Source organism: Physella acuta, unplaced genomic scaffold (assembly GCF_028476545.2).
Source record: "Physella acuta isolate Inbredline_101_S28 unplaced genomic scaffold, ASM2847654v3 ptg001978l, whole genome shotgun sequence".
NCBI lineage: Eukaryota > Metazoa > Mollusca > Gastropoda > Physidae > Physella > Physella acuta.
This window is the reverse complement of record NW_026733483.1, coordinates 95,210-105,631: the sequence shown is the minus strand read 5'-3', so window position 1 is coordinate 105,631 and position 10,422 is coordinate 95,210. Positions and strand designations below refer to the sequence as shown.

The window sequence follows — 10,422 nt, the reverse complement described above, 5'->3', positions numbered from 1 at the left end:
TGTATGTTACGACTGATCTGATGAGAAAGGCTGTTGTCTTGTATGGTAAGACTGGTGTGTTGAGAGAGGCTTGTCTATTGTAGGATAAGAATAATCTTTTGAGAGAGGCTAGTCTCTTGTATGGTAAGAATGGTCTGTTGAGAGAGGCTGGTATCTTGGAGGGTAAGATTGGTCAGTTGAGAGAGATTGATCTTTTGTATATTACAACTGTTCTGATGAGAGAGACTGGTCTCTTGTGAGTTACTGGTGCCTTAATGTTACGACTGGTCTGTTGTGAAAGGCTGGTCTGTTGATAGATACTGGTGCCTTTACGATTAGTCAGTTGACAAATGCTGGTGTCTTGTATGGTAAGACTGGTCTGTTGAGAGAGGCTGGTCTGTTGAGAGAGGCTAGTCTGTTGAAAGAGACTGATATGTTAGGAGAGGCTGGTCTGTTGAGAGAGGCTGGTATGTTGAGAAAGGCTGGTCTGTTGAGAGAGGCTGGTATGTTGAGAGAGGCTGGTCTCTTGAGAGAGGCTGGTATGTTGAGAGAGGCTGGTCTGTTAAGAGAGGCTGGTATGTTGATAGAGGCTGGTCTGTTGAGAGAGGCTGGTATGTTGACAGAGGCTGGTCTGTTGAGAGAGGCTGGTCTGTTGAGAGAGACTGATATGTTGAGAAAGACTAGTCTTTTGAGAGAGGCTAATCTGTTGAGAGAGGCTGGTCTCTTGTGAGTTACTGGTGCCTTAATGTTACGACTGGTCTGTTGTGAAAGGCTGGTCTGTTGATAGATACTGGTGCCTTTACGATTAGTCAGTTGACAAATGCTGGTGTCTTGTATGGTAAGACTGGTCTGTTGAGAGAGGCTGGTCTGTTGAGAGAGGCTAGTCTGTTGAAAGAGACTGACATGTTAGGAGAGGCTGGTCTGTTGAGAGAGGCTGGTATGTTGAGAAAGGCTGGTCTGTTGAGAGAGGCTGGTATGTTGAGAGAGGCTGGTCTCTTGAGAGAGGCTGGTATGTTGAGAGAGGCTGGTCTGTTGAGAGAGGCTGGTATGTTGATAGAGGCTGGTCTGTTGAGAGAGGCTGGTATGTTGAGAGAGGCTGGTCTGTTGAGAGAGACTGATATGTTGAGAAAGACTAGTCTTTTGAGAGAGGCTAATCTGTTGAGAGAGGCTGATCTGTTAAGAGAGGCTGGTCTGTTGAGGGAAGCTGGTATGTTGAGAGAGGCTTGTCTGTTGAGAGAGGCTGTTCTGTCGCGTGAGGCTGGTATGTTGAGAGAGGCTGGTCTGTTAAGAGAGGCTGATCTGTTAAGAGAGGCTGGTCTGTTAAGAGAGGCTGGTCTGTCGAGATAGGCTGATCTGTTAAGAGAGGCTGGTCTTTTGAGAGAGGCTGGTCTGTTGAGAGAGGCTGGTCTGTTATGTGGTAAGACTTGTTTGTTGAGAGAGGCTGGTATGTTGAGAGAGGCTGGTATGTTGAGAGAGGCTGGTCTGTTGAGAGAGGCTGGTCTGTTGAGAGAGGCTGGTCTGTTGAGAGAGGCTGGTCTGTTGAGAGAGACTGATATGTTGAGAGAGGCTAGTCTTTTGAGAGAGGCTAATCTGTTGAGAGAGGCTGGTCTGTTATGTGGTAAGTCTGGTTTGTTGAGAGAGGCTGGTCTGTTGAGAGAGGCTGGTATGTTGAGAGAGGCTGGTATGTTGAGAGAGGCTGGTATGTTGAGAGAGGCTGGTCTGTTGAAAGAGGCTGGTATGTTGACAGAGGCTGGTCTGTTGAGAGAGGCTGGTATGTTGAGAGAGGCTGGTCTGTTGAGAGAGACTGATATGTTGAGAGACTAGTCTTTTGAGAGAGGCTAATCTGTTGAGAGAGGCTGGTCTGTTAAGAGAGGCTGGTCTGTTGAGAGAAGCTGGTATGTTGAGAGAGGCTTGTCTGTTGAGAGAGGCTGTTCTGTCGAGTGAGGCTGGTATGTTGAGAGAGGCTGGTCTGTTAAGAGAGGCTGATCTGTTAAGAGAGGCTGGTCTGTTGAGAGAGGCTGGTCTGTTGAGAGAGGCTGGTCTGTTGAGAGAGACTGATATGTTGAGAGAGGCTAGTCTTTTGAGAGAGGCTAATCTGTTGAGAGAGGCTGGTATGTTAAGAGAGGCTGATCTGTTAAGAGAGGCTGGTCTTTTGAGAGAGGCTGGCCTGTTGAGAGAGGCTGGCCTGTTGAGAGAGGCTGGTCTGTTATGTTGTAAGTCTGGTTTGTTGAGAGAGGCTGGTCTGTTGAGAGAGGCTGGTATGTTGAGAGAGGCTGATATGTTGAGAGAGGTTGGTGTGTTGAGATAGGCTTGTCTGTTGAAAAATTAATCATAAAAGCATCTACTATAGACAACTAACCATGTCGTTGAACATGTACACCAAACATTTTGTAACCTACCATATAAACATTTCTTAACACGTATCTAAAGCCTCAATCTAAAGCTAGTAGTGAATCAACAATTATTAAGTTTATTGCACATTCTTGTGGAAATATAATTAGAATTATATTGTTTTGATTGATATTTAGATTCTAGAATGAAGATCTAGTTTCAAAGCATTGTGTTAGCCTAAAAAATTGTAAACAAATCAGTTTGGTTATTGAAAATCTGGAAATATGCTATATTAAACAAATACTATTTGTTTATTATTCCTTAAAATGATAAAATGTAATAGAACAGTTGAACATAATTAATCAAATATCCTTACCTATAAGTACTGTGACTGCTGTGCTGTAAAATTGTGTGATTACGGCGTGCGACTGCGCTCCCGATCAAAAGTGTACTGACAAATATAGCGATATTCGTTTTGCGCCGAGATTTTTAGCGCTAGAAATAATAGGCGGTTTGTTCAAATGATTATATCTCAATAATCATTTTACAGATTTCTCTAATATTTTCAGGCATTATGGGGAATCATATTGGCTTTTGATTTATGTAAAAAAAAGAAAATCAAATTTTTTTGAGTTAGACGGTTTGCGACCGAGACCATCGATATGTTGTCTGTAAATCTTGTCCTTAATGGAGCTAACAAGCCCTAACAAACTAGCTTATATCTATAGCCTACAGTAGTTCTTTAATCACCCAGTACTAGTCAACTCAAATCAGGTAGTACAATCAATATTAGACTAATTACACAAATGTAGTTTTAATTTTTAACTTTTGACATGGGATCCAAATAATTGGTTGAAAACTATTTGAAACTATCCCTTTTCTAACTTAGCAGAACACAATAGAGAAACAAAAGAAAATTATGATGTTTTGGTGATTTTTATAAAACTTGATGTATCAACAAAAGATGGTTTAGAGATGACTATCATGTTCCACAACACACACACAAGCTTACTGTCAGACACACATCTCACAACTAGCCAAACCCACACAACAGCAGTCAAATAACAATCATTCTAAAACACATCACCTTCAATATTGTACACACTTCAAAGACATCTCTGCTACATTTAGACTCTCTCAACCAATTACACAACACACATTGACCTCCAACAACAATAAAAAAACAACTGAACACAACACTCAAGAGTCTTCATGCAACCTCTTCCTCCCCCTCCTTGCTTGTTTCATGTCCTCTTCTTGAATCTCCTTCTCATACTCTGCACATGCCCGTTCTATCTCATAGTTTTTACTGACAAGTCCGACCCAGCTGGTTTCTAGGTCTCTCAACTTTTCACCAGCTTGTGTCTGCTCTGTTTTACGCTGCCAGTTGATTTCTTGGATTTTCTTCCTCAGATCCTGGAAGACAAGAATTATTTATATGATTAACACCACAATAAACAATAGAGCAAAAGGGTAAAAGAAAAAATAAAGCAAAAATTGATCTTTTATAAAAGAACCTTCCCATCAGTAATTGCTAAATTACTTTTTATAAACATTACCAAATTTGACACAAATTGTTATCACCATAACTATAATTCTGTCACCAATGAATGAACCCTGTATCACCATGACTATAATTCTGCCACCAGTGAATGAACCCTGTATCACCATAACTGTAATTCTGTCACCAATGAATGAACCCTGTATCACCATAACTATAATTCTGCCACCAGTGAATGAACCCTGTATCACCATTACTATCTCCACACCACCAATGAATGAACGCTGTATCACCATGACTATATCCACACCACCAATGAATGAACGCTGTATCACCATGACTACATCCCACCACCAGAAGAATGCACCAGCCTGAAAGAAAGCCACCTACTTGTAAATGTTTCTGTGCCTGGTCTATCATGTTGGTGAGCACAGAGTTGTATGAGCGCCAAGCAGCCGAGCCATATTCTGACATGAGTTCCAGGTTGAGGATTCTCAGGGACTGGTGCTCCAGCTGGGCCTGTGAGTTGTCCACACACTCCTGCCAGGCTGAGACGTCCGTCATCTTACCAGCTGGTGGGGTTGGCAGCTCGTACCTCTTCATGCTCATCATGTCCATTGGTAGACGTGCCTGATGGGATAGAAAGTCAGGATAGGATACATTCGGTCATTCACATTTTTAGAATTCTCTACATTTGTCAACACCCTCCACCCATTGTTTTATGCTGAAGTTTGATGCTGATGCTATTGACCTCAAGGTTTTAATATCCTAGCCAGCAGATAGAAAGAAAAAAACAGCCAACACTAATACTTTATCAACCTATCAACTAAACGGCATGATACCAAAACAAAATTATATAACATATCAGAAGGAAGTCAATCGAACAATCAAGGGTTATATTTCATCACAAGCAGGTTTAATTCAAAGATATGTACACATGTTTTGTTTAGGGATCACACACAATTGTAAGCAACTGAATAAAAATAAAGGTGGATGGGGTGGCCTCAAACAATTCCTACTTCCTAGACACGGCAAGGAAATATTAACTGAAACATATGTTTGAATTCTATGTGGTAGCCAAATTATACTAACATTATATAGTTAGTGTCTTTCCTAAGACTAGATTGATGTTTTAACCCCCTTTGACATTTAAGCAATTAACAAAAAATAGCAGCATACAAATTAAATATATAAATAAAAGCATTGGTAGAAGTGAGACAGTCTAAAGACTGAGCTTATTTGTTCAGCTATCATATGGAAATCTTGGGCATCACCTTCATGGAGAGCAGGTGAGGTGTGTTTTGAGGAGAGTATAGTTAAATGCTCGTGTGCAAGTAATAAGTAATTTAATGAGAACTGTGCCTCTCTTACAACATTTCTGTCTCATACAATAATAGTTCTACCAATTCATTTACCTTTTGTCTTTCATCAAAAGATCTAAATTTAAATCTAGAGTATTACATCTTACCTAGCTACTCTATTACTTAATTTAAAAAATTGAAATGGAATGGCTGTTTTGTGATACACTAACTTGGGTGTTGGTAAATTGTGAGACGTGAAATGGTGAGGTGGGAAGAAAATGCGAGACATACCTGAGGAATCACAGTTAAATACCGAGACACAATTTTTTGTTTCGTGCTTTTGGTATTTTGTTTTTTCGACAGATGAGTGAGAAGAAGTTATAAACTAGACAAGTAGACATAGATCTATTACAATTGTTGTTTTACTATGTCATTCTTATTTTATTCTTGATCTAATTTAATTATTTTTAGATTAAAAAACATCATTGCCCCGATGATCATCCCCTCACATTTTCTTGTCAGTGGGAGAAAACTCTCATCTCAGTCGACGGGTCACTGTGAGTTCATAATGAGACTATTATTGAGACTGAATAAATATTTTTAAAAATCTAGATTTAGATCTATATTTAAAATTCTAAATATTGTTGGTGTTTCTCGCCCGCTCACATTTTGTCTGCGTGAGAAAAATACTGCAGTTTGAGAGGTCAGTCACTACATTTATAAAAACTTTAACATAGGTTATAGCCTATAAGCAATACAACAAACGTGCTTGGGGGTCATTGTGAGTTCATATAATCTTCTTAGTGGGAGAAATTCTCAGCCACATTGTTAATGTAAGGCCAATCCCTTCTGATCTTTGACATTTTCTATTGTTGTACTTGTAGAAAGCATAGAATTATAAATAAACAATTTAAAAAGTTTTATGAAGTAATTTTAGTTTTAAACCTTTTTAAAAATCAACAAAATCAATACCTATATGATGAAAAAATAAATAGTAGCCTATGTGGCAGTAATAATGAAAAATTTCTTGGACACAGTAAAACATTTGTTTGTGGTGGCTCCAGTGTTACACAAAAGAAGGAAGTGGATAGATCTAGATCATCAGCACATCTAGCAACTGATAAGAAAATGAACCGTCTCTGAAGGTAGCATCAATGTTCATTGTAAAGCTAGTGCTGTACATTTTTCGCAAACATCTTTGCATTTTACCCCCACCCAGTGTGAGTATCAAGTGGGCCAAAATGTGTGACAAGATGTGTGACAAAAATGTCATGTGACCAGCAGTTTTCACACCTTGGAATTTACCAACACCCACACCTAACGTTTCTTTTCAGACTTTTTGCTGAAAAAGTATTTTATATTGCGGAAAAGTTTCTTCAAAGGATTTAGGCCTACTGGATTTCCATAATAAAATTTGGCACAGATACGTCTTAAAATTTGAAGAAATTTGGCATTTCATCGGTTGTTGAGTCTAGCAATTTACTAGCGTTTAGCTAGAATCTAGATCTAGATTCTAGGTCTAGTAACGACAATGGGTAAAATCTTAGTTTAGCGTCGTAAATTCCAACGTAGCTAGTAATGTGCGATGAAGGTAACTAATGAATATTTCTTTCATTTGGCCATATTTATGTCATATTTTACATAATATAACAGATAATTGAATAACAAATCACAATCCAAGACCAAACCAGTCATAAATATCCTGGAATAAACTTTAAACTACTCCGTTCGAGACAACAATGAGTAAATACAAGCAGCGGCCATGTTTTAAAAACAATAAATTGTCTATTCGCATGTCTTTTGTGTTGATTTTGTGGTTTAATATGATTGTTTTGTATTGCTTTTTAATATATGCCGGGGGTCGTCCATAAATGACGTCACACTCGTAGGGGGGAGGGGGGTCCGTAATTTTGTGACGTTGTGTGATGAGAGGGAGGGGGGGGGTCAGACGGTGCGACGTCACACTTTTGCCTTTTAAAAAAGCAATGTTAGAAAACGAATTTTAGACGTTATTTTGCGTTTTAAAAAACTGTTTTAATAAATTGTAATAACGATTGATTAAAATACTCTATTTTGACAGAGTTCAGACAAGATTTTGGAAAAATATAGATGTTTAAAAACAATTCAACTGCAATTTTGAGGGGGGGTTGTAGGCTGAGGTGTGACGTCATTTTAGGGGGGGGGTCTGGCTTTTTGTGACGGAGGGGAGGGGGGGGGGAGGTAAAAATCGTCAAACAAAGCGTGACATCATTTATGAATGACCCCCCTGTATAGTAATTTTTCTTTTGTTTTAATATAGTTGACATGAATGACTAATAGACCTTATCAGACTTAATAGTGTGCATCCAAGACCACAACAATTGTTGGGAGGTCGAACTTTTGAACACTTTATTTGCAGTAAGCAAATCAATATTAGATCGCTCATAAATGACGTCGCTCTTAAGATAGTAATGACAGCGTGCATTATTACAAAGCAAACATATAAACATATTGTTTCAGATAGAAATTGTGATTTGTGGTGGGGAGAGGTAAAATAGAACTCAGCGATGTGATTTTGGAGACGGGTCAGGTTTTTTTTTTTTTCGTGAAAATGGGATGGTTGTGGGAGAAAGACCAGCTGTAGAAGTATGACGCGTCATTCATTGGTGATCCATTTTCTCAGTGGGGACGAAAGAACTATTAAGAAGGGTCAAGGAATGTAAAAAGCTTGCCGAGTCGCATTTCTTGAACCCCACCTTTTTCATTCCCCCACTTAGCACATCGTCACCGAGTTAACGCTCGCACGTGACGTCATGTAGCGGTACCGCCGACCCTTAGGCTAATTTTATAGAAAAAAAAAACAAGCACTGCCTTTTTGACGCTTTTGCGACGTTTAATTTGATTACATAAGTTGGTGTTCATTAATAAACGGCCCCTAACACATCTATCACTCGTCCATTTAAACGTACGTAGTTATTTCTGCAAGCTTGCTGTCTTGAAACTTTCGGCCCTTTAAAAATGTATTAAGCTCTCACCGTATAGAACTAGACTACCCATATTAAGCTCCAAAAGAAGCTTGGTGAAAACAGGATGGCCGTCCGATTTTGAAGCTGCTCTGCGCTTTATAAAAACCACAATAAACGATAAGATGACACTTATTAAAGTAAATTATAGTTCTGAATCTTGATACATTAAAAGTGATATTCGGAAATTAAGAGCCAGACAGTCAACATGATATTTCAATTTAAGTCCAAGAAAATACATTTCCTCAAACGATGGAACATTACTAAATTTTCGCGCAGTTTAGCGAAATTGAATTTAAGTATTTACGTCATCTTACAAAGCGCGATAGCCAACTGGTGCTCTAACGCGGCCCATGCTAATGGCCACGTATTCCTAACGCCCCGCATTAGACGCGGCTTATTCGTCGGCAGGCATTTGGTGGCAAGCCTTTTTGACGGGGATAATGTGTTGCGGCCGTTTTGCCGAATGTCTTAAACTAGCAGGCTTGCAACATTTGTGATGATTCGTTTTAAGCAAGGTATACGGATACTAATGCTTATTTATCGTTATTTTGATTGAACAAAGCATTATAGAGGTTCTCCACCAATCACCTAGGTATTTTTCCCCGTTCACCTCCCTTCATGAGACCGACACGTCATAAATTGCAAAGCCGCCTGAGTTGACGTCACAAATCTTCACTCACTCCCGTAGCAAATCATATGTGACATCATATTATGGACAACCCCATATCACTCACTTGTGTACTTGATATTGACAATTTGACAACAAAGGATAACCTAAATGTGTCTGGCAGGTGGAGACTTGCGATCGACCATAATGACAACACGCACTTAAGGGGTGGACTGGCTCATTGTTTTAGATGATGTTTTACGAGGGAAGCTGGTGGATAATACATTTTGTCTCTCTGTATATATAAATGATGACAAACATTTAATGTTGTCAAAATTATGGTTAGAGATCTTAGATAAGGCTGAGTGAAGCGTAATTTTTTACATTATGACTTGTTGTGACATTGACGACAAAAATATGACGGAGGTTGGGGTTTAATAAAGGTAAAGAGAAGTAAAAAAAATGTCATAAGTTACGATAGAATTACTAATTGATGAAAAGAAAAACCTGAAATGAAAATAGTGAACATTCAAACAATAAGAAAAAACTCACAACTATTTAGTAATAGTAAGATCAAATAAACATTAGTAAAAAAAAAACGTGATTTAATACATGGATACAAGTTGCATCTCACAATGCTTCTAGAATTAATAAAGTTGTTTGTTAGGAAATTCACATTTAAAAAAAAATGCGTTGTAATACGGACTACACAACAAGACGATCATATTTAAATACATTTTCATATGAATAGAAATTAAAGGGAAGCTACTCTCAATAACATTTTCTTAAGATGGCTGCTGTTTTTAATAGCAAATTTACTATCTCGAACAGGGTTGATAAAAATTAATTTCAGGATATTTAAATTGATTTAACTATCAATGGCGATCTATTATTCAATTATCTATAATACTTTATCAAAATATACGAAAATATACTCATATTTAATGACATATTCATTAATTCACTCTCTCCCCCATTACTAGTTTTGGCCGAATTTACGACGCTAAACTAAGATTTTACCCGACAATGTCTCAATTACAAACACAATCAATCTGATGATCGGTGCCGGCTTACCTGAACTCTTTCCATTTCATTTTTAATAATTTCTGTCTCAAAAGCATGATAGTTAGGGGTGGGAAAGTAATCAAGATAATTTTTTGTAGGTCTGTAACGTCTAGTTTCTTCTTCTACGAGGGCAATAGCTGCTTCTTTAACACCAGGATCATCGTAGCCCTGATCAAAGTATGGTAACGCATCTACAACAACTTCGCCAGCCATTTTGAGAACTATAAAACTAGGATTTGAAAAAACTTAAAAAATGTAGATCTAGATGTCTACTAGTTATGAAAACAAAAAATATTACACAAGCTTCAATTTTAAAATTAAAGCATAGTTATAAATATGACAAAAAATAGTTTTAATAGAATAAGATGATTGTGTGTATGAAGTTATTTGATCTATTAAGCTGTAAAGGTGTTTCCGTTTATTGATTATTATTTATTAAAATTATTGGCCTAGCCTATTTATAATTATACCCTTTTTTTAATAACATTAAAAGATTCTTCTACCGAAATATGAAGTGCGTATAAGTAACTAAAATTATCTATAGGAAATATTGTCTAGGAGATTGTTTCCAAAGTCGTTTTTCAGCTACGATATTATTTATGTTTAGGTTGGTTAATTAAAAGCACCTGGGAT

The 10,422-nt window shown here is 37.9% G+C and overlaps 1 protein-coding gene across 1 annotated transcript; it reads right to left on the bottom strand.

Annotated features, from left to right (window-relative positions):
- Positions 1-3,236: 3,236 nt before the first annotated feature.
- Positions 3,237-10,002, bottom strand: LOC131931482 (pre-mRNA-splicing factor SPF27). The gene is made up of 3 exons (XM_059288296.1): positions 9,799-10,002; positions 4,202-4,441; positions 3,237-3,726 (listed from the first exon to the last, which is right to left on the bottom strand). The coding sequence occupies exons 1-3, from the start codon at positions 10,000-10,002 to the stop codon at positions 3,511-3,513; spliced, it is 660 nt and encodes a 219-aa protein (XP_059144279.1). The 3' UTR covers positions 3,237-3,510.
- Between the last annotated feature and the right edge of the window lie 420 nt (positions 10,003-10,422).

Bases quoted from the DNA above. Each gene is read 5' to 3' on its own strand.
- LOC131931482 (XM_059288296.1), bottom strand. From the start codon at position 10,002: ATGGCTGGCGAAGTTGTTGTAGATGCGTTACCATACTTTGATCAGGGC. The intron at 4,442-9,798 runs GTAAGCCGGCAC...CTATCCCATCAG, and splicing joins ATGAAATGGAAAGAGTTCAG to GCACGTCTACCAATGGACAT. The intron at 3,727-4,201 runs GTAGGTGGCTTT...CTTGTCTTCCAG, and splicing joins AGGCACAGAAACATTTACAA to GATCTGAGGAAGAAAATCCA.